The sequence below is a fragment of the Myotis daubentonii genome, chromosome 1, assembly GCF_963259705.1.
Source record: "Myotis daubentonii chromosome 1, mMyoDau2.1, whole genome shotgun sequence".
Classification (NCBI taxonomy): domain Eukaryota; kingdom Metazoa; phylum Chordata; class Mammalia; order Chiroptera; family Vespertilionidae; genus Myotis; species Myotis daubentonii.
Window position 1 is genome coordinate 52545347 of NC_081840.1, and position 23968 is coordinate 52569314.

General features: G+C 49.0%; 1 protein-coding gene across 4 annotated transcripts in view; it reads right to left on the minus strand.

Moving 5' to 3' along the window:
- The window catches only part of CGNL1 (cingulin like 1), a 154896-nt gene that overhangs the window by 12266 nt on the left and 118662 nt on the right, over positions 1-23968 (minus strand). For 3 of the 4 annotated variants that reach the window (XM_059700025.1, XM_059700016.1, XM_059700033.1), the window contains exons 9-14: positions 20194-20397; positions 19257-19361; positions 14167-14319; positions 13595-13765; positions 9428-9589; positions 6405-6494 (exon numbers count right to left, since the gene is read on the minus strand). In XM_059700025.1, the coding sequence (XP_059556008.1) occupies positions 6405-6494; positions 9428-9589; positions 13595-13765; positions 14167-14319; positions 19257-19361; positions 20194-20397 (885 nt within the window). The remainder of the gene's footprint in view (positions 1-6404; positions 6495-9427; positions 9590-13594; positions 13766-14166; positions 14320-19256; positions 19362-20193; positions 20398-23968) is intronic. The other variant, XM_059700043.1, reaches the window with a different exon arrangement.

The following is a 23968-nucleotide window of genomic DNA, read 5'->3' on the forward strand; positions in this document are numbered from 1 at the left end:
GGTCGTGCTCCCCCAGTGGCCTGGACTGAAAGCTCTGGACCCGCCAGGAAGCGGGCCTGCGGGGGAGAGGAGCTTGGGGAGCAGCATGGGGGGGGGGGGGGCCTCCACGGGTTCCAGACCCCCTCCCCCCGCCCCCCCCCCTCGCGGAGAGCCCAGGCAGAGGGCGCCTCTCCAAAGAAAAACACAAAACAAACAATAAATACTTCTCTCCGCTCAGCCCCTCAAAGATGGCTATGAAAATGGAAGTATCAGGTAGATCGGAGTGTAGAAGGGGAAGGAACACATGTGTAGCCATAAAACCTAACAGTTCCTAGAACCAGGCGGCCCATTTCTCTTGAGGCTTTTGGAAACCCAGGTTTTTGGCAAACGTGATAGGCTTCCTGCAACTCTTCACAAAGGACAGCCCGACACTAAATCCTAAAATAAACCTGCCATGCGGAGCCTCGTACAAGGCACGTCATGTGATGTTACGGGTAATGTTCCCAAGGATGGGCTGGACCAGACGCCAGATCCCGGGGCCCCCAGGAGCGGCCCGAGGAACTGGGATATTCCAAATCTCCCGAGCCCACACGCAAGACAACAGCAGCCTCCAGCCGCACCAGTTTCCTCCTCTGGAACAGGGAAGTGACTCTGAGGCCGGGAAAACAGGTTTACATAAGCTCCGCGCTTCACGTGCTGTTTACCCATCAGCTATATTAAATAGACCAAGTGAAAACTCTCCCGTCAAATTAAAACCGGAACGGGAGCTGGAGGCAGCCGTTCATCATAGCTGGGCTGCGCGAATGCTGCACCCTGAGCACTGGGATCAGAATAACAGCATCGCATGCCAATGGGTTTTAGGGCGGAGGCACCCGTGACCTGGGCCAGCTCTCGGGATTAGAAGCAGCTGCCTTCTGGGTTAATGAAAAGCCAGAGGTACTTAGGATTGCTAATAACAATATTTAACCCCATCACCTGTGTGTACCATTGGGCGGGAAAGGCTGGTGAGCCCGCACTCCTCGCTGGTATTAAAATGATACTCAGTCACCAGAAAGGAAAATGATCATTAACCCAAAACCAACTGTAAACATTAGGGTTTTGAACAGCTGATATCATAGGAGGCAGTTCTGGGAATAGGATAATTTTAATGAAAAGAAAGAATGAAATCCCGTTTTGATCTCTCACTCACTGCCTGCCTGGAAGGAGCCCTATATTTCCCAGTCCCCTACCCTGGTGGCTGCACCCCTGGTGCAGACCAAGGAGCAGGTGGGGGCCGGCACTGGGGAGCAGTTCCTTGAGGTGACTGCAGAAGCCCGAGACTTTGCCAAGGCAACAGAGCAGCCCCTGGAAGCTCCCAAGTTGGTCTATTTCATCCTGTCTGCCAGCTGCCTGGGTGGGAGGAAGCGTCTTCCCACTGGGCTGGGTCATCCTTGCTTCGCGGCCAAGCAAACGTCTCTCCATTCAGGTCCAGCTCACTGCTACCTGTGTGCACTCAGCCACAGCGATGACAGAGCAGTGCCCAGGAGCTAGAACAGCGAACTCATTTAAAACACACCAAGCAAGGCCTCTTTTTGCCATGGTCCTGGACTCATGAGGAGAGAGGAGAGGAACAGGTGAACATAAATCTTCAGCCATATTAAGAGACTGCATGGCATGATTTTTTAACTTGGGAACAGAGACCCCAAATGTATTGGGGGAGGTTACTCTTACAGTCTGGTGCTGGGGTGATGGGAACAGGTGGGAGGCAGTCGACTTTGGAGTCAAACCTTGGCTCCGCCTCTTACACGTTGTGTGACCCTAGAGCAGTGGTTCTCAACCTTCTGGCCCTTTAAATACAGTTCCTCATGTTGTGACCCAACCATAAAATTATTTTCGTTGCTACTTCATAACTGTAATGTTGCTACTGTTATGAATTGTAATGTAAATATCTGATATGCAGGATGGTCTTAGGTGACCCCTGTGAAAGGGTCTTCCAACCGCCAAAGGGGTCGCGACCCACAGGTTGAGAACCGTTGCCCTAGGTAGTGCCTTGGCCTCTCTGGTGCTTGAAAGCCAACACAAGGCCCGGGCACAGCACCCAGCACCTGGGGAATCCTCAGTAAGGTGGTAACTGTCAAAAATGGCCTTGGAGGAAGAAGAGAAAAAAAGGATTCTCTAGATTTAAACAGAGCAAAGCCAGTAACACACCTCTATTTAACTGAATTCTCCTTCAAAGTTAAGTCAATCAGAAACACTCCCTGTATTAGGTGAAACTGTATTTGGGTGAGAAAACAAATACTCATCTTTGTTTTGTAAAAGAAATCATTTCACCAAATCCAAACCCATCCCTCTCCTTCATGCTAGTCAGATTTCAAAACAAAACCTGAACATGCAAAGGTTTGAAAAACTCTCAGGATTCCCTGAATGCATCAGTTTGAACAATGATATCCTAAGCACATACGGGAAACAATGGTCTTAGGAAGGCTGGAAATTCAGAAATAATGTGGCCAGCATTGATTGAGCACCAGATGCATACAGGAGAAAGAGGGGACAACGTGGGAAGGATAGGATGTTTGATCTCACGCTGCCTTTCCTGTCCTCTGTCCCTCAGAAGAGCCCAGTTGAGGCCCCTCCAGGTCTCCCTTCCTGTCCTACCCCAACCCCGGCCACATGACTCGCAGATCCCTGTGAACGCTGCACTGTTCTGTTCAATAACCTTTGGTGGCTCCCCAGTGCTGTCAGGATAGAGTCCATCCAAAACTCTCAACCTACTGGTCCTATTAATCCTGTGAGGAAACCAGAACCCTGATCAAGCCATAGCCGTCTATTCGTGCTCCTACCTCCCAGCCCTGGTTCACACCATTCGTTCTTTCTAGGATTCCTTTCCCACTCCTCTTAGTTTGTCTGAATCATACCCTTTCTTCAAAGATAACTCCGGGTCCACCTTCCTCTAAAAACTCTTCCACAGTCTTATTATGATGGTCTTTCCCTCATTACCTGCCTGAACCCTTCACTTGGCATTTAGTTATCTATTGCTTTTTCTTGTTAGATCCATTTTTCAGACATGCACCATCTCTTCAAACAAACTACAGTACCTCAAGGACAGGACATACTTTTGATAATTTCACACTTTACTGCAATGCCATGCACACAGTAGGTGTTTATCACATTTACTGCAATGCTATATACACAGCAGGTGTCTATATCACATTTGCTGCAATGCCGAGCACACAGTAGGTGTCTAATTTACTGCAATGCCATGCACATAGTAGGTATCTATTTCATTTACTGCAATGCCATTCACACAGAAGGTGTCTATCATATTTTAGACACGGTTAGATGGAACACTGTCTTGGGAATCCAGAGACCTAAGACAGACCACTCTGTAACTAACTGGCCAGATCATGGTGGCGTGGGGCCTCAGATCTCTCCTGTCTTGCACAAGAAGTTTGGCAAGATGAACACCAAAGTCCTTGCCAGATCTAAGATTCTGTGAAAGAGGCTGGCCATTTGCTAATATTACTGGAAACCCTTTCTTTCTAGCCTTTTCACCTGAGCCCTATCACTAAGACTAGGAAAAGGAATGGGAGGTATTTGAGGGAAGTAAAGAGTCAGAGGAGGAGCTTTTGAGAATGTAGAGTTTAAGAAGAGCCATAAACTTTTAAATTTAAAGAAAGAACATCCAAAAAAAATAAAATTCCCCACGCCTTCCCTTTTCAGTGCCTAGAGTTTGCTGAGGGTTCAGCTTCGATGATAAAAATCAGGCTGGCGATAACAACCCATCTCCTGTTAAGGTGTCCCAGGTCAGCATCTGAGGAGAAGGGGTGTTAGGTCTGGACGTCTCCCGTTTCTCTGACTCTGGCAGGAAGGCTCAGGCACATGGCCCTAAAGGTTAACCTAAGTGGATTGAAACAGCTTCAAAATTAGGGCCCAACTGCCTACACCCAGGCCCCTCTCCTCAGAGCTTTTACTTTCAGGGGCAAGACATAAGTCTCACTTTGACTTTGACTAAGAATGGAGCACTTTCCTGTGAGGCGGGTACTTGGCCCACCCATTTCTGCCCTTCCTCACAAACCCGAGGCGACCCTGGCCGGAAGAGAGGCCCTGGGCACTGGGGCAGGAGACATCACTTTATCTCAGGGGTTTGCTTAGCTGTTGTTTTAGCAAGTCCTACCTCAATTTGAACATGATGTTCCATTTTTCCACTTATAACCAACACCAGGCTTCGCCCTCCCTACCTCAGAGAGTGCAGGAAGAACAGAGAAATAGAAGAGGAAAGAGAGCTAATAGGGCAAAGCGGCTAGAGACTGTGAAACTCATCTCTTCGGGCATATAACTCAGCTACAGGGAGGGAATAGGGGGTGACTCAGACACTTTGGGTTTTAGAAGACCTCACAGCATTTCAATGTTAGAAATTAGGACAACCTCCAGAAATCTGACAAATATTGAGCAGCCCAGGGCTCTTCCCAGATCAAGTTAGTTCCCGTAACATCCTCCCTGGGCTTACTTCAAGTTCTTGGCTCAGTGAAAATATTTTCAACCATGACCACGTCATGGAGAGCAGTTCTACCCCCCAGGGCCCCAGAGCTCCCAGAGAGGAGTGACAAGGCGCCAAAAGCAAACTGCTCCTGGGGTTGATTTCTGAGGGTGGGGCCATCAGCTGAACCAAGGGAGGCAACCTCCTTCTGGGTCAGTCTGTCTGGTTTTGTTTTGGGTGTAAGCCATGGGCCTGGAAGTCTGTTCTAACTGCCTGGTTACTGACAGGATGGCATGCTTTCCCACCATTCCTCCTTGCATAGCTCACAAGAAGCATTTGCAAAACAAAGTTATGGCCACTTCTTCTCTCATCATAAATGCTTAGCAGATCCCGAAATGCCCTGTGGTAATGTGGCTACTTAGCCAGGTTGGGTAACACAACAGCTTTTCTACCAGTGAGAACATTTATAAATTTTTTCTAAGAGCCTATGAGGGCGCAAAGGTCATGGTTGGGCTCTCCATCTGGCCTTCAGGTTTTCATGAAGATCTTTCTCTAAACTGCTGCAGCTCGGGCTGGAGGGAGGCCATCCCCCAGGGGAAGGCCGCTAGCACAGCACTGGAACTTGCCAGAGAAGCTGAGCTCCGCCGGAGGGGGATGGAGCCTACGGTTGGAACTTGCGTCACCCTCAGGAGCAGCATAGTGTGACCACCTTGCTGGTTTGCAGAGAACCGGTTAACGGGGAAACAATGGCAGATGGAAAAGAAGCCAGTGATTCCCCTCCAGCCTTGAGCAGAGGCTGCCAGCTCAGAATGGCACTTGTCCCCCAGCATCGGAACCACAGTTCTTGGTCACCCTGAGACGGGGGAAGGTGGTGAACGTGAAAAGGTGTAAGAGAGATCAGAGGAAAGTGCTTCTTGGGAGAAGGAAGATTTTGCAAAAATTAATTTGCATTTCAGATTGTTTTATGTCAATCCTTTATACAGATAATTTCCTAAATTTTACCCAGCATCACCCAAGGCTTTTAGGTGTTGTTGGCACTGTTTAATTAAGACCGTGCCCAAAGCAAATCAAGAGGTGGAGAGTTTTCTAAATGTCTATGTCCAGTTTCCCCGGCACCATCCTCAGGAGCAAGGCATACAACTCGGTTGTCACTGAAAGTAGGTCCCAGGAGAGGTTTCTCCAGGCATCCTCGGGCATCACGTAAATGAAAGGCTGAGTGAGTGAACAGAAGTTCTCAAAATCCTAACATTTACACACGTTCTCTCCCAGGTGCTTGGGCAGGCAGTGGGGACGGGGCCACCAGGTTCCAGTGAGGTGATACTGCGTCTCCAGGATGTGACGTAACCGCTCTGAACTTTGCCTTAGTTAAAAATGGAAACACAATCTAAAAGTCTTGCCATTACACCAAGTGTAGTCTGGAAAATTAGCTCCATTTCCTACAGTGCGAGGACAGGGTGAACTGTGCCCAGCTGGCCCCCGGGGTTGCTGTAAGGATCAAATGTAAGTGAAACTCCTTTCTAAACTGCAGAAAGCATTCACTTGGAAGGTAGTGTTATTGCACTGTGAACGCCTCATAGGTTCATATATTGCTAATTAGCGTGCAAAGCCCTTAAAGTAAAAGTCTACATCATATCATTGATTTTCCATTGCACACACATAGTGCTAGCTACCGAATCTCCCACAATTGCTCTTGAACTAATGATTCTTAGAGCTTCAGCTCTGAAAGCACTGTGCCTGTGATGATGGCTAATAGGCTGTTATCCACAACCACTCGGGAAACTTCCGCTTTACGCCTCCCGTTATATATGACACCTCCCTCCTCGAAGCTTCCTATGGTGACGACTAAGCACTCTTCCACCATTTCCACAGGCATGAGCTTTCTCCCCTCCTCCAGCTGAATCCGGTTAAACCTCTCGCATTTCCTTTTCCACGTGGGACAACCCCCTCATCATCCCTCTATGCGCAGTACCTGTTCCCTGCTCCGAGTGATCCTCTCAGACAGCAAATCCGAGTTATTTCTTTCTTCTTCCAGCTCCAGCTCCAGCTGAGACACCTTGTCCTGAGAAAGAAGACACAAACACAGCCCGCTGACTTACCCTGACCTGGGGAAGGAAGCCCCCCGGGCACGTCGGAGCTGAGCGTCCTTAGGGCTTGGGGAAGAATGTGTCTCTTTCTCATACTGCCCAAGCAGGTATTTTAAATCTGTTTTATTGCTTTCATATTGTAAAATGTAATTGTGCATTCAGAAAACACATTAAAGGAGAAAAATGTCACCCCAGACCCTGACATAAGCACTGAGGATATTTAAGTGCATCTCTTTCAAATCTTTTTCCTCCTTATGGACCAATAACCGCTAAGATCTACCTTAAGGCATCTAAGTTACTGTGGGAAATGAGATATCTTCCAAGGCAAATTCCTCTAAATACTCCACGCGCAAGACAATGTTTTGCCTTCCTCCTGCTCAGGGTTTCCAAGAGCCTTGCAGGAGTCAGTCTGTAACAGCCTTTCTGCACCTGCCTCTTGCTTCCAAGGAACCTCACGTGGCGCTCTGCGGTCCCAAATTTGCATCAGAGTAACATAAAGACAGCACGGCCCATTCTGCCAAACGAACCGTCACAGAAGAAGGGTAATTTCTGCCTTCCTCGCTGGCTCCTAATGGAACATCATTGAGCATTTGGAGAACAGAATTGCAAAGTATCTTTGTGTACAAAAAAGAAGGTTTTTAACATAAACCACCTCACCTAGACTGGGGATGTGGGCTTTGTGCATATGTTTCTACTACCACCAGCCGATTTGTCATATGTCTGGGTTAACTCAGAGCCACGCACACATACACACACAGAAAAGCAACCAGCACTGAGAGTTTTTAAACAGGAGAGTCTGAGGCATCTGCACATAAATATTGTCTCTGCCATCGTCTAAGTTGACTGGCAAGCTATGGGTGCCTCTCTAAGTGGCAAAAAGGAAAGTCACAGAATCGTGTGAATGACTAAATGTGTGTGCATGCCTTCCCTGTTACTGACGGAGATCTGTAGGGATCCTGGACAGCTCTCTCCCACTAGCCAAGAGTCTCAAAGCCCAACTCAGGACCTACAGCTGAATCCTGCACCAAACCTTCGATTTGTTCAGTGGTGTGGACTCCTCCAAGGCCAGTTTCACTCAAGTTGGGAAACCACAGACCCACAGGGTCACATTTACATAAGACTACCTACCACCTGATTTCTGAGTTTACCGAAAATGCTCCTTGTTGAGAGAGCTCTTGAGTCCTGAGGATTAGCTGAAATGCTAGTGAAGGAAGAGGCAAGATACTATCACCGCAAGACAGCGTGCCAGCTGGCTCTGAGGGGAGGAAATACCCCTCCAGTATGCCTCTCAGGGTGGACCCTTGAGAGCCATTCATTTTGTAATTAACAGAGAAATACCTAAAATATCGCAGAGGGGCAGACGAAGCTTAGCTATGCCACTGCTTGCAGACCTTGAGTTAGCAAAAGTCAATGCTCTTTTTTTTTTTTTTTTTTTAGAATATTCTAGAAGGGATGACCTGACAACCCAATGTTTAGCTGAAAGCACCTCTTCCCAGGGCTCTCCTCCTGCCTAGCACGTGCTCAGTACAGAACCCAGCCGAGCCCTCAGAGGGCCAGGCCCAGGGTCCTTACACCAAAGGCTCTTAGTCTACTGCCTGACGAGGCTTTAGCTTGCTTTCAACCAAAGTGTTTGGGCCCTAGAATTACTACTTCCTGGTTAACGGGGATGCATGGAGCTTGCCTTAAAATGACATCCCCTAATGAAATCAGAACCAGGACATCAGCAGAACAGAGCAATCCTAGAAAACTAACCAGGCTCTCCCAGCCTCTAAAAAGGGCCCTTCTAATAAAGCCTTTAATGGCTGAAACATCACTCCCTGGATATGAACTGCTACTAAGCGCCCTGGAGGTTTTAAAAGTTATTTCTATTTATTTGCAAAGTTGAATCAGGAATTCATTGATTTTAAATTTAAGCTCTCTCTGTGGCCTTGAGCACTCTCTGCCCTTCATCAAAACCTTGACAATTTTATCTTCTCCCATAGATCCCGCTTCATCCCATGAGGCGGATGTTTAACTCTCTTTCTCCCTCTACAAATTTCACTGGGATGTGGGATGTAGGATGGGGGGAGGGGGAATGGAGGGTTTTTCTAGTTTGGGGTCGACTTTATTCTTGAGGTTTATTCTTTTCCATAAATTCAGGTGGCCTGATATTAAGTTTCTTCCTGCCATTCTTGGTGGGCTGTTCGTATTTAGATTCTATTGCTTGATTCACTTTCCTAATGTGTTGCATTTTCATCTTGTGAACAGATCACCCCCAGCTGGTGACTCCGTTGAGCACGTTCTGATATACTGCCTTGGACTGTGTTTATACTGTGTATCCAAAAGTGAACTGAGCCAGTTTGCTGCTAGCTTTGGCCAAGCTGGGTCATCTGTAAGGGAAAATGGGCCAAAATCGGCAAACAAGACGGAGCATGGGGTCTGGGTGTCCCCAGGATGTAGGCGGTTTGGCCTCATGGCACCGCTCGGCCCCTCCCCAGATCTGCAGCAGTCTCATCTCCTTTGTAGTCAACAGCACAGCCCAACGCAGCACACAGAAAACGAACTGTCTATGTGCCCTTGTGTGGAAGCACCTAGCCTCTTGGGGGTTCTGTTTTGCTTCCCCTTCAAGGCAATGAGGACACCAGTTACTTCCATCACTCCTTCTAGCTCTAATGCCCTATGAGTCTATGAACTATGCTTCCCCAGGTCAAGAAAAGACTTTCCTTCCCTGGCCGGGTGGCTCAGTTGGTTGGAGCATCCTCCCGGTCACCAAAAAGGTTGTGGGTTCAATTCCCGGTCAGGGCACATACAAAAGATAAGAAATGGCCTTCCTAATGTCTGGCTGGTTGAGAGAATAAAAAGCAGGCTGCTTCCCGTGAGTCCCCCTCCCGCTCTCTGCAGGCCCTGGCCGCCCGGGTGGCCCACAGACCTCCATCTGCTTGACAAGCCTGCCGCGATCATCTTTGAGGTGACTCTTGGCCTCCAGCTCGTACTCCAGGTCCTTCAGCGTCTGCTCCAGGAGCTGCTTCTTCGTGAGCGCCTCATCCTGAGCTCTCTGGTAGTCCCGCAACTCTTCCTCCATCAGGCGCATCTAGAATGAGAAGGGGTTGTTCAGCTGGGGCACATCAGGGGCCTGGAGCCCTTGACAGTGCGCAAGCAGAGCCTGAGGAGGAGCGGGGGGACCCCACTACTGAGGTCAGCAGGCCTGAGTGAGTGCCACCCCACTCAGGGCCTCAGTTTCCTCTTCTATAAAAAAAAGGGGGGGGGGGGCTTTTCCAGCTAGAGGTAGCAACCCATTGGGTTATAAATTTAATATAGTAGATGTTGACCAGAATTTTAAAATTAAATATAAAAGAACTAGAGGCCCAGTGCACAAATTTGTGCATGGGTGGGGTCTGGCTGGCCCGCCCCAATTGGGGCCTATTGGGCCAGGCTGGCTGGGGGGAGGGGACCCGAGAGGTTGGCTGGCTGGCCCTGCCCCCTGGTCGAACTCCCGTCAAATTCCCAGTCGAGGGGACAATTTGCATATTAGCCTTTTATTATATAGGATACTCAGAGTAGAGTACAAGCAAATAATGTTTTGTAAAACTCTTGCACTAAATATTCACATATCTGTAGGGATGTATTACTGGTTGCAATGCAAGAGGTATTTTTCCCCTTCGGTCATAATCAGAAAGCCACTGTGCTATTCTAGCAGATAACTGCTTGCCCACCGGGATCAGCATCATTCCAATAGAGGTTTAAAATTAGGGGGAGATAAAAACAAAAATAATGACCCTCCAAAGCAACCTGCATGCACAAAATCTAATAACATAAACATGCCAGTGAGGTGAAAATCAGTGTTCTCTAGAAGAAAAATCAGTAGTCATAACTGACAGTGCTCTTTTCATCCACAAGGTGGCACTGAGCTAACAACTTTGAAGGCTGCAACAGACAAGAGTTTGATTCACAGGGATGGGCCTGGTTTTCCACTTCTCTGGAATCTCCCGGAAGGGACCAGCCACCTCCTCACACACTGGGCATTACTGAAACATCTGTGTGGACCGATTTGGTGAAGCCCGAGGCTGTTTTGTTCTCAACTTCCTACCCTCCTGGAGAAGGTTGAAAGCACAGTCTTAGGAAGACTGCACCATGGGGTTACTTCCTTCAGGGCGTACATGAGGGCAAGTGACAAACTCCAAGACAGAATCCTATTGCTTGGGGGAGCTTTTCACAGGGAAGTTGGGAAAGCCCCAACGATGATCTTGGGAGGGTCAGGGGACCCAATAGGTTAGACTCGTTTAGGAAGACCAGCGGGAAAACTTTCAGATATGTGTTCCTCTCTTGGTGGCTGATGGGATCACCGGGCATTTCTATGAAAACCTCCCCTGGTGAAAACCTACTCTGGTTTTGGTGGAAACTGAGTGAGAAGACGACTGTGAAATGAAACTGTGAGTGAAAGCACAAGGGAATATCGTCCCATGAAAAAGGGATGATGGGTCAGGGTTAGGGTTAGAGCTAAGATTAAGGTTAGAGCTAGGGTTAGGGTAAGGGTCAGGGTTAGGCTACAGATGGTGCACTCTACTCCAGAACATTCGAAATATCCCCCAAAACGTCTTAAAAATATAATCTCTCCGTGCCTAGGTGTCCTAATAATTTGCAACACTGAAACAATTTTAAAACCAACCTAGAGCTGTTATGAGAATCAAATCAAATATTCCCAGAAAAAAACACAGGTTTCAGAGTCAGAAAGACTGACAGGCTGCGTTTCCTGGCTGCTATCCTTCGAGATGCCCAGTGCAGCCCAGTACATCCCTCCACCTGACCAGGATGTGCCTGGGACATCTCGAGGGCTCTGGCATACTGAGAGCACTTAATCAGCACATGCATGAGAGCATTAAGTGTATAGCATCTGGAATCACAAGTAAGCAAATAACTGTTGAACCTACTCCTGCTGTCTTCACAGAGTTAAAACTGCCCTTTGTTGAGTGAGATTTAGCAGATAAACTGAACAATAATACATTCTGTCTTAATTCTCTAAAGATTACCTGCATCAGAACGTCCCTAGCTCCACACCGAAGGCAAAATCAGTAAAATGTCTATTTCCCTCAAAACAAAGGAGGTGCGTGTGACTGCATCTGGGGTGGACCTTGTGGTTTTGTTGTTTGTTTTTTTAACTTAGGATTGGGGGGCAGGGGCATGGTGAACAGAGGGAGTTTGAGTTTGTAGGGATCCGGAGTGATCTTCACTTGTTAATTCACTTTTGTCTTAACTGCATGAGCTCAGCAGCTTGACTCGGGGTATCTGTCATTTCCTTTCAGAATGATGAGGTGTCCGTCTGCCATTCAAATGGAAACAGTCTCACAGGGCTTCCGCACTGAGAAAGTCTAAGAAGGGCCATCTTGTTTTCATCATGAGGAATCCTTTTCTTCACTAGGGCCCTTTTATAGACAACATTGGTCTCCATCTGACCTTAACTACCCTCTCTGGACCTCAGTTTCCTTATCTGACTAGATCACTAAGGCTCCTTCCAATCTGAAGACTCCAGCAGAAGAACTGTCATAGAAAAGGCAACAGAAGTGCCCGGCCAGTGTAGCTCAGTGGCTCAATGCCAACCATGAACCAGGAGGTCACAGTTCAATTCCTGGTCAGGGCACATGCCCGGGTGTGGGCTCGATCCCCAGTGCAGGGCATGCAGGAGGCAGCCAATCAATGATTCTCATCATTGATGTTTCTATCTCTCTCTCCCTCTCCCTTCCTCTCTGAAATCAATAAAAATATTTTTTTAAAAGAAAAGGAAGGAAGGAAAGGAGGGAGGGAGGGAGGGAGGGAATGAGGAAGGGAGGGAGGAAGGAGGGAAGAAAGAGCAACAGAAGCAGTTTGCAAGGGTCACTCTGACACTATGGTTTTCTAAAATCAAAACTGCACACCAGGTGTTTGTTGTTATCCTGGTGAATATTGGAGTCCTCCATTCACCTCCTATAGAATGAAATGAGTTTTTAATGCCAAAGAGAACTGTGAGGCCAATAAGCTAGTTTCAGTTTTTCTTTGGATTCCTGTATCCTATGACCCTGCAGCAGAGGGAACGTGCTCCCTGAATCCTTTCAGACGTGTTTTAGACGTCTGTAATAAGTATCCATTGTTCTTCCACACACTTAACACTGACTCGCGGGCAACTTTTCTTTGATCATCAAAGATATTAAAAGTTTGTTTTTTAAAGAAAAACATGTTTTCCTGTGGAATCTTAGTGTTCTTGGATCTGCTTATGAAAAAAAGTAAGACTTAGAATAAAAATAATGTTAGTATTCAGGATATACAGACTTTTTGCTATCTAGCCCTGCATGTTAATTATTAAATCATCACTATTTTGTATATTTTTAAAGAGGGAGCAACAAACAGATGCTCAGAAAATTGGGGTAATGTGCTCAAGGTCGTGCAGCTGGTGAGAAGCATAGATAGCAATCAGCATTCACTGTATGTGCATTTCGGAGCCTTTGGCTTTCCATTAAAATAATCAAAACCATTCCCTTTGTGTTTCTCAGTCCTTTAGAAGTCGAGACTTAAGGGAACTAACATTTGGGTTACTTTGTTCTATTATTCTTCACTATAAAACCAAAAATATGTTTTAATAATTCCAATACTCATAAATTCCTGAAGATTTCTTTTTGTCTCCATTATTATTATTCTGAAACTCTTGTCTACCACTCCCACTCCAATAAAAGTCTGTATTTTGTAAGAATGGCAGAAAAAAAGAACACCATGGTTACTATAATCCTTGTTCTAGGACTAAATTAAAACATTAATACATATGAATCATTTGGACACAGCTGGGCACACCACTGGTGCTCCATAAATGGCAGCTAATCTTTTTAGGCAGAAAATCTTGGATTCATCAAGGAAATGGTCAAGTTACAGTCTTGTCAATTTCACCTCAGAGGCCCTGAGTGTGTTGTGCCTTAGCAAGCCATTGATCCCATGTAACCATTCAGAGCGTTAAGACGGAGGAATCAAGCATGGATGTTGACTTAAGAATCCACCCCCAGTCTTCCTAGAAGTGCAGTCTGGAAGGGTACTCTGAATAAAGGTGGAACCATGAGCTGGTCTGGCCTGGCCTTACCTCCTCCTGCATTTTTGAGGCAGTCAGACGGGACTTTTCTGCCTCTAGGGTTTTCTCCTTCAACTGCCTTTGCATTTCTGCAAGCTCCCTGCGATTCTTCTCCTTGTAGTCATCCAGCTGGTTCTGGAGCTCCAGCGTTGATGTGCGGGACACCTCGACAATGTCGGCCATCTGGAAGAAGTGACACAGGGTGAGCCCACCTGCACGCTCCATCTGGAGCCGGGGAGCTAGCTTTGGGGTCCATCTAACAGGTCGCATCTCCTCCTCTTTCCCCTACAGCCTCTCCAAAGACCCTCCAAAGCACCTAGTCATGGGCTGTCCAGGTGTAGCCACCTCTAACTGGGAAGCAGCTAAGCCGAGAATCCAGAGGGGATGGCATAGTCTAGACCTGTTTCTCTGTATCTGGGATTCTCAACAAGCCCAATGAGCTGTTCCAGGGGGTCTGCATTTGTGCTTTCACATAATGCAGGTTCCTTAGCTTTCATCAGGCCCCCAGAGGGGCTGGATCCCACACCCTCTCCTCCCCGTGCTCCCTCCTCCCTCCACTCTCTCGCCTCTTCCTGCTCCCTCACCTCCTTCTGCAGTTTCTCAATGGTCTTGTCAAGATGCCAGCGCTCATTCTCCATTTCGTTCTTCATTCTCCTTAACTGCTCCTTCTGCTCAGCCTCCTCTCTTAGCTTCTCGGACAAGTGCTTCTGCTCCTGGGTGGCCCGACTCAGCCTTCCCTGCAGGTGGCAGGGAAAGGGCAGTGTTGTCGTCAACCCACCAGGTCAGGCACAGGAACAGGCGGCAGAGGGGGTTTCACTACCACACCACCGAGCGATCAGACCCGTTACCTCAGTAACAAGGAAAAGGATCCAAGTAAAGCCCTCCCAGAGACACAAGGATACTGCTGCTTCTGAAGTTCAGGGGCCAAGCTGCCTTGGCCAAAAGCATGTAGGGGCAAAGGGTGCAAAACGGCCGAGGCTGCTGGGGGTGGCAATTCAGGGTAATGTCTGAAAACCTGACTGCTCACGCTTGGAAAGTGAGGTAAAGTTATATATGAGTCTGGCCTGTGCGGCTCAGTTGGCTGAATGTTGCCCATGCACCAAAAGGTCACTGGTTTGATTCTTGGCCAGGGCACATGCCCAGGTTGCGGGTTCAATCCCCAGTCGGGGTGCACATGGGAGGCAACTGATAGATGTTTCTCTCTCACATTGATGTTTCTCTCTCTCTCTGCCTCTCCCTTCCTCTCTCTCTAAAAATCAATTAAAAAATATTTTTTAAAAAAGTTATACATGAGGCCAGCCTAAACCTACGTGGCAATTTACATGTTGTGATCTACAGCGTTGCACCTAACATTCTTGAATTTGCTCTGCTGTGCAGATGATCGTTACAGCTAACAGTGAATCTATGAGGACAAAGAACACTGTCCACAGGCCAAGAGCCCACCTGGGTACAGGGAGCTGTAATCATCAGAATCCAGGGCTGGACTCATCCCCAGCAGAAAAAGAACTTGGCAATCCATAGGGTGTTGACTTGGTAAGTAGGAGGTGTTACAGGGAGAGGCACAGTCAGAAAAAGTGCACCCGTGGTTACCTAGTGACTCAGCACCAAATATTAGTAGTTAAAATGCAAGCATCTTGGGGGGCGACATTTCCCCTGGGTTTCCCCGGATCTCTCATCTCACAACCTCACATACGCTGAAGCCCTCATATGAAAAACATGCAATTCTAAAACAAGATCCTAAGGCAGTGGTTCTCAACCTTCTGGCCCTTTAAATATAGTTCCTCATGTTGTGACCCAACCATAAAATTATTTTCATTGCTACTTCATAACTGTAATGTTGCTACTGTTATGAATCGCAATGTAAATATCTGATATGCAGGATGGTCTTAGGCGACCCCTGTGAAAGGGTCATTCGACCGCCAAAGGGGTCGCGACCCACAGGTTGAGAACCGCTGCCCTAAGGTATCTCCGGAAGGTCACAGCGGCTTCTGTAAATGGCTGAGGGATGAGACCACTGGTGTGAGGATGTCAAGAAGAGACACAGCTCAGAATGGGGAAGCAGGACCCACACATGGGGGGTCCTCCGGACAATGTCGGGAGGTGCTGAGGGCTGAGTGGGTTAGTGCAGGTACCGCTGAGGACCTGCTCAGTCTGTGTCCCTGTAGAGGCTGCACACCAAAGGTTTACAGTGCTTCACAGTTTACAAGCTGCTGTCACGTGCAATAACTCAGGCATCTTGAAAACACTCCCAAATCACTTCAGGCACTGCTGGTTTGCATGTGAACAGCTCTGCTGGCCAACCACCTGACCTGGGGCCAAACAGCCACCTGGGAAGGCGTCTTTGCCCCTCTGGCTACATGCAAAAAATCAGCCAACCCAGCCGGCTGCTGGAGTTAATTGCTGTGGGGATCCAAAGTCAACAAAAGTGGCTGGGGGGAAACAAAGGTGCTAAGGAAAGGTAATCAGAAGTTCAGCGTGGGACCATTAGCAGGAGTGCTTCCCACCACAGCCCAGCTGGGCACACACCAGAGACGGGGTCAGAGCCTGGGATCTGCCTGTGGCTGATTCAGTGGTGTTAGGGCCAAGGGGGGCACACAGGGTAAGGTCAGCGGTGTATGGTTCCATTGTGTGGGAGAAAACTCTCAGAAACATGTATCTCAAGATGTGAATTCTTGAAAAACAACAGTACCAATACAGAGGGCAGTCAACGGCTTTCCATAGAACCTTCAGGATCCAACTCAACCCATGCACCTAAGGTCTCCCCAACCTCTCCTTCTCTTCCTCCTGGATCCCAATCCCAGGGCTCCAGTCAGCAGACAAGTCAGCCCCTGGCTCTATTCAACCTCCAGGTGATGGGTGCCTTTCGGCTCCACCCCTGGCTCAATCCACCCAACTCTGCTCTCCTGCACCGCTGGAGACCAAGGCGCACACGCTGTAGGGCTGGGGCCCGGCCAACACCCACCCCCTCAACACACACACATTTTCTTAGAAGAATAGTTTTCGCTAAATTAATTTTTAAATATTTCTTGTATGCTTGCCTCTCTTGCAGGGTAGTAAGATCTGTAAAGGCGAGGAATTGATTTTCTATCTGGGTAGATCTCATAACCCAGACTCACTGTGAGGCATATAATAAAACTCATTGGTTGGGGCCCACCAATTTGCACTTGAAAGTGACCCAGGTAATTCTAATATACTCTGAAGTTTAGAGATGCTGGTTAGCACATCTCTCTAGCTTTTCCTCTTTGGTTATTTAAGAAATAATGTTCCGACACATCACTGCTGAGAAAACATGTCCCAAATGGCAACTTTGCATTTGGCAGTTAGGAGTGAAATGCTCTGTAGCTACCGTGACTATATTTCCAAGACCAGCAATACAAGCCCCTTGACTAATACTAGGGTCTAAACTTGGGGAAAATTTATCAACTTGATAAATTTATTATTCATGAAGGTGCAACAGATCGCTAAAGGCAAGGAGGTTTTGACATGTAAAACGCTCCCTCCCCGGGCTAAGCCCCTGCAGGGCCAGCCTTGGGAAGAGGCATGCAGAAGGAGGAGCTGCCTATCTGCTTCCAGAGTTTAGAGAAGCCGTAGTGTTTCAGGGTGACGGTGCACTAACGTTTCACAGCACTAACTTTCGAGACCAGATAATTCAGGTTAACAAAGATAAGGTGGCCGGGCCCTTCTTAAATCCCTGCTGGATTGTGTGAGGATGGCCACACACTGCACGAAGCATCCGCACCATCTCCCCACATGGGAAAGCAGGCCCAAACACAAGTAACAGGTGAGGGATAACTTCCAAGGCAAGGACAGAGCTGGGGGCGGGGGGCGGAGCGGGGGGCAGTGGCTGCATTATCTGTAGGCCTTGAGGCCGTCATCTGTTCTCTCCCCTGGATTGACTAGGAGCCTGGACTCGCTGCTGGTGAACGACTTCCTTCCGTGTGAAACACCAAAGGACGATGCGATTGAGGGCCTGTAATAGCTGTGCCCAGCGCTCCGTGAGAGCGTGAGACGAGGTACAGATCTCTGTCCATATAGAGGACTAACGTTTCTCCTCTTTCTGTCCCCAACTGGCTCACAGACTGAAACCCCACATTTTGGCGGCTGGGCTGCAGCTATCACAAGTCTTAAACAGGAGCACAGGGAAATGGCCATCCACACAAAATCAACCAAACAGAACAAGAGTTTGTAACAAAGATCTGGAAGGAAGGAAGGAAGGAAGGAAGGAAGGAAGGAAGGAAGGAAGGAAGGAAGGAAGGAAGGAAGGAAGGAAGGAAGGAAGGAAAGGAAAGGAGGGAGGGGGAGAGAGAGAGAGAGAGAGAGAGAGAGAGAGAGATCCAAAGCAAGGACACTGAGATCACCAAAGTCAGGGGAAAAAACAAACAGGGTTTTATTATATATAAAGTCAAGGTCTCTGTCAAAAGCCAGAAAGAAGGTGGAGACCGCTGAAGGCTGAGGGCCCTGAGTTAAGGGACCTGAGAGAATCCTAGTTCCTGGCTCCTCTCCTCCACCCCAAGGGGTAAACTGGGTACTGGGTGCGGAGAGGAAAGCTGCCATGAGGCCTACAAATCTGGGTGCTGCCTGCGGGCAGCTCTCACCACTTCTCACGGCCCCTCCCCCACCTGTCCTCGAGCTCCTAATGGAAAACTGTAACAACCGCCTCCCAGACAACTGCTCAAAAACCCGAGCTTTCACCTTCTCGGGGGCTTTCACCTTCTCAGGGGCTCGCCTGAGGGGTGGTTGGTGCTGGTTCTTTAAAGCCGAGAGCAGGGAGACACCTGGGTCACATGGAGGTCACTGTGCAAAGTCCACGTAGAACTTCAGGGCAGACTTTTATTTAGAACGCACCTCCATCAAGCTTTCTAACCTTCCAGCGGGAAAAGCTAATTTTCTAAGAACCTACTGATTTTGATGGAGATAGCTATTTAGTTTCAAGGGAAGGACTTCCTCCGGCTCCTGTCAAAGCCATCTTCAAGGTCTGCACTCGCTGGAGTCTGTTTGCCCAGAGGAGAGAGAAACTTGGCTTCTGCCAGAGAACCAATCAACGCCAGGGGGCCTTGGGACAGCCCTGCCCGCCTTCTCTCACAGGTCACGTTTATATCGGGAAAGCTGTCAAGCTCTCTAACGTCGAGATCAGCACTTTTCTTTTTAATACATTCTTATTGATTTCAGAGAGGAAGGGAGAGGGAGATCAGAGAGAATCATTGACCGGTTGCCTCTTGCATGCCCCACAGGGATCGAGCCTACAACTCCGGCATGTGCCCCAACCAGGAATCAAACCAGGACCTCCCGGTTCATAGGTGGACCTCCCGGTTCATAGGTGGAGCCATGCCCGCTGGGCAGGGTTTTTCAACCCCGGTACTTCTGACCTTTGGGGCCAGACCCTTCATTGCTGTTGGGCTGGCCTGTGCCCTGTAAGACGTGCAGCAGCATCCCTGGCCTTTCCCCACTAGATGCCAGCGGTATCTCCCCTCGTGTGAGAATCAAAACTTTCTCCAGACACCGCCAAATGCCCTCCAGGGAAGACCCGCTGGTCTGGGTGGACACTCTGAGGTCAGTGGTTACTACAAAGGAGCTACCCGGGAGGCGAGGGCCAATGGCAATCTGTACACATCCCTCCGCCTCTGCTTCTCGGGCTCCCTGTGTGAGGGATGGAGATGACAGCCTCCGTGTTTACCTGAGCCTCTTCCAGCTCACTCTGCAGGGCCCTTTTGGCTGCCGTGGCTTCCTTTTCTTCCTTTCTTGCACACACGAGGGCCTCCTCTAACTGTCGGATTTCCCCCTACGACAAAACATGGGGTCAAGGTGTGCTCAGATGTGTTGTGGCTATGCGGCTGGCTCGGTGCAGGAGGGGAGTGAAGGAGACACAGCCACAGCCCGTGTCCTGGGCCAAGGCGGCACACAACAGCCGTGCTCCTGGATGCGTGTGCCTGTCTGCAGTTCCGTGCTCAGCCAGACGTGAACACCTGAGTCACCTGGGATGGATTTTGGAAAACACCGATATCCAGCCTCGCCCCTGGAGCAGGTACTGAGGGAACCGACTCCGGCACCCAGAGTCTTGGAAAAGGCTTCCAGGTGACTCTGACCTTAGGGGAGCCTCTGTTGGAGCGCATCTCCCTTTACATGTCTTTTGTCCCCTCTTTTACTGTCAGCGGCCCTCAGTGCCTGTCTCTTTAGAACAGCCCCCCACCTCTAGAAACCCGGCAAACCAGAGCTGGTTTGCTAAATTGGTTTGTGACTTCAAACACCATCAACTGTGTGTTAACAGAGAATAAATGGTGATGAGAGAGAGCAGACCCGAGGGTGCTGCTGAGATGGCCTTTTCGGGGATGGGGCGGCTCCAAACGTTGAGCGTGTCTACTGTCTGCCATCTGTGTGGGCAGGGTTCCTGTGCCTACCCATGCATGCCCCACCCTGCCTTCATCCGCCCTGCTCCCAGGCCTCACTAGAAGCTCAGCCCCCATTCAAACCACTTGTGGGGGAACAAACAGCATGGTGTGCAGAGAGGACACAGTCTCGAGTGCTTGGACCTTTCCTACTAAATGATGGCAACGCACCCCTTCCCGCTGCTGACACCGCTCACACAGGAAGGCGGATCCGCGAGCCCCCCTCACCTCGTACTTCCTGAGCGTGTCCTTGGCTTTGGCCTCGTCGCCTTGAAGGTCAGCAGCCTGCCTCTGCAGCCGCGCCACGCTCTGCTCCAGCTCGCCCAGGCTGCCCCGCAGCCGCTCGTTCTCCTCCTCCAGGGCCTGCACGCGCCGCTCGGCATCCCCCTGGGCCTGCTGTGAGGCGCTCCGACTGGCCAGAACCTCCACATTCTGTGCAAAACATGGAAACCAGTGTCAGGGGCAGTCCCCAGCTCGGAGGACAGCTGGCATGTATTAAGAAACCATGACGTGCCCTGGTTGGTTGGCCTCAGTTGTTAGAGCTTCAGCCCTCGGACTGAAGGGTCACGGGTTCGATTCCGTAAGCCAGGGGCTGGCACACTGCAGCCAACAGGCCAAGTCCAGCCCACCACCTGCGCGGAAAATGCAGTGTTACTGGAACACCACCACACCCGGACACGCTGCCGATGGCTGCCTTCCTGCTACCACAGCAGAGTGAGGAGTTGCGGCCGAGACCACAAGGCCTGTGGTGTCACGAAGCCTGAGGAACTTACCAATCTGGCTCTTCACAGGAAGCTTTAGCCCTTGCCTGTGTAAGTGCTTGCCGTCTGGAGGAGGCCCTTGTGTGCACGAGAAAGGAAGAGAGAGAAGCCAGAAGGGCCCTGGAGAGTGAGCTAGGAGATGCTCAGGTAAACGCTGAGGGCTCGCCCCTGGCTGCTCTGAAAAGCCATCTTTGCATTGTTCCCGTGGCTCCCTCTCCGCTCGCTGCAACCACCTCCGCCGCGCGCCTCCTCCGCCGCCGCAGACTCCGGCAGCTTCTTCGCCAGAGTCCTCCAACCCTCGCTTTAAAAAAAAATATCCGCTGCATAGGATCCCCGGCGTGCCCCACCATGTCAGACACGGCCGTGGACACCAGCTCCGAGATCACCACCAAGGACTTAAAGGAGAAGGACGTTGTGGAGGAGGCAGAGAATGGAAGAGACGCACCTGCGAATGGGTGGGAACGCTAATGAGGAAAATGGGGAGCAGGAGGCTGACAAGGAGGTAGGTGAACAAGAGGAAGAAGGAGGGGAGGAGGAGGAGGAGGAAGAGGAAGGTGATGGTGAGGAAGAGGATGGAGATGAAGATGAGGAGGCTGAGGCAGCTACAGGCAAACGGGCAGCTGAAGAAGATGAGGATGAGGATGCTGACACCAAGAAGGAAATGCATGCAGGCAGACTGAATCCACAACCTGTTCCATAACCTGTGGCCACTGCCCCCGGTGGGTTCACTTCCCTGACCGCTCACCATATGCAGGGCCCTTTAATAGAAGCTCTTGGTGAAGGACAGTTTCTGTGTATAGATTTCTATAATGTCTAACACCAATTGAGAAACTAAAATGTGTTTTAATTACAATATAGCTCATAGTGCAAGCTCTAGGCCAGTGATGGCGAACCTTTTGAGCTCGGCCTGTCAGCATTTTGAAAAACCCTAACTTAATTCTGGTGCCGTGTCACATATAGAAATTTTTTGATATTTGCAACCATAGTAAAACAAAGACTTCTATTTTTGATATTTATTTTATATATTTAAATGCCATTTAACAAAGAAAAATCAACCAAAAAAATGAGTTCGCGTGTCACCTCTGACACGCGTGTCATAGGTTCACCATCACTGTGCTAGACACTGAAAATGAGCCTGTGCTGCACACAAGTCCTAACAGAAGGAACTGTAGCAATAGCAGGATGGTTCTTATTAGTCCCAGATGTCTCATGGACTTATCTTTTTTTTTTTTTGGCTCAGTAACCTGAAGTGATGATAAGTGGCCTTGTCCAGAATTCCACCTCTCCCGGCAGATCTCTCACCTTTCATTTCTCCACTACTACAACGATGCCCAGATTAGCATACCGAATGCTCACGAAATAGCAATGCAGATGCCTGCAAGAAAAGGAAGGCCCAGAGAGGGCGAGGTTTAGCTCAAAGGTTATGTCACAGCCCACCTGGGAGAGCTAGCTGCCGAATTGCTTGCTTGCTTGCATAGCTGTTCAGAAAGATCTTTAAATCTTTTAGCAGTACAGTAAGCTGTATTATCTGGAACTTAACCAAGTAAAGAGTTTCAGAAACCACTGCATCTTTTCGCAACCTAAATGTTCAATTCTATACATTCTACTGAGTCAGAACACAGTTAGCGGACATGGCGAGGAGAACTCAGGGGCCCAGCAGCTGAGATTTCTCGGCACTTCTTGGATATCATCTCCTACTTAAACCAACAAGATGAACGAGGAGAAGTAATGTGTGGCAGAAAGCTTGGAGAGGGATCTAAAGAATCCAATAACTGGTCAGACCAGGTAAAGACAAAGTCAGATTGCTCATTCCTGCCCTAACTTTCCCATCTCTCTCTCTCTATATATATAAAAGCCTAAGCGACCATCTGACCGTCCAGTAACTATGATGCACACTGACCACCAGGGGGCAGACGCTCAATGCAGAAGCGGAAACCACAGGCATAGAAACATGGAATAGACTGATGAAACAATCTCAGAGGAAAGAGGGGAGTGGGGAGGGCGGGAAGAGATTAACCAACGATCTTATATGCATACTAGGGTCTCTTGGCCTGGCCTGCAGGGATCGGGCCAAAACCAGCTCTCCGACATCCCCCAAGGGGTCCTGGATTGTGAGAGGGTGCAGGCCAGCCCGAGGGACCCCACAGGGCACGAATCTGTACACCAGGCCTCTAGTTAGAAGACACTACAAAGCTACAGTTATCAAGACAGGGTAGTACTGGAAAATGGGTACACATACAGATTAATGGGATAGAATTGGGAGCCCAAAAATTAATCCTCATATCAACTGATTTTCAACAAAGGGGCTAAGACAATTCAATGGGGAAAAAAGTCTTCAGCCTTCAACAAATGCTGCTATGACAAATGGATATATACTAGTATATCCACGTGCAAAAGAAAGAAATCAGACCCCTTACTTACACCAAACACAAAAACTAACTCAAAATGGACCACAGACCTAAATGTACAAGAACACAGATCTAAAACTACAAGAACAGGACAAGGACACAAAACCGGATCTGGTTTAACCTGGACTGGGGCCTAAATGACACCCTGACACACTAGACAAAGGAGCTCATGCTTTGTTTTGATGTTTAGAACTTGGTATTTTCGGTTTGAAAGTTGTGGGACACATTCTGATCCTGAGAGGACTGAGCAGGCAAGAAGATCCCTCAGTGTGACCAACAGGGCTCGGCTCCAGTCCCAGCTCCCAGCTCCCAGCTCCCCAGGGCGAGAGAGCAGGAGCTTGCGTGTGCTCAGATGCTCAGTCCTGTTTTGGCCGTTTGTAACACGTTTCTCTTTGTGCCTTCATAGTGCGGTAGACCACATTATGCTTACAAATAAATTAACTTAAGCCTCTGTTGACAGTCCTTTCCCGAACCCCTTCCCTGTCCCCACCCTGCCACATGCACCCAGTCCACTATTTTATATAAAGCCCAGAGGACAAACTTCCTCTTTCTGAAACCACCCCTGACTCACCTGCAGCAGTCCTGGAATCTAAACACCTCAAAACCATATCCCTTCGCCCAAGGCAAGTCCCTCATGCAATTCTACTCCACGACTTCCCAGTGAAAAGAAACCTGGCTGAGAGGATCTCCAAAAGCCCTTGCAACTTGGAACTTTGATCTATGCATCGTCTCTTCCAAACGCTTACAGTGTGTCTCATGAATGTGGCAAAGGCAGCGGAGGCCACTAAGGCCAGAGCTGGTCAAGATCTGCTCGGACAGGAGGTCACTGGGGAC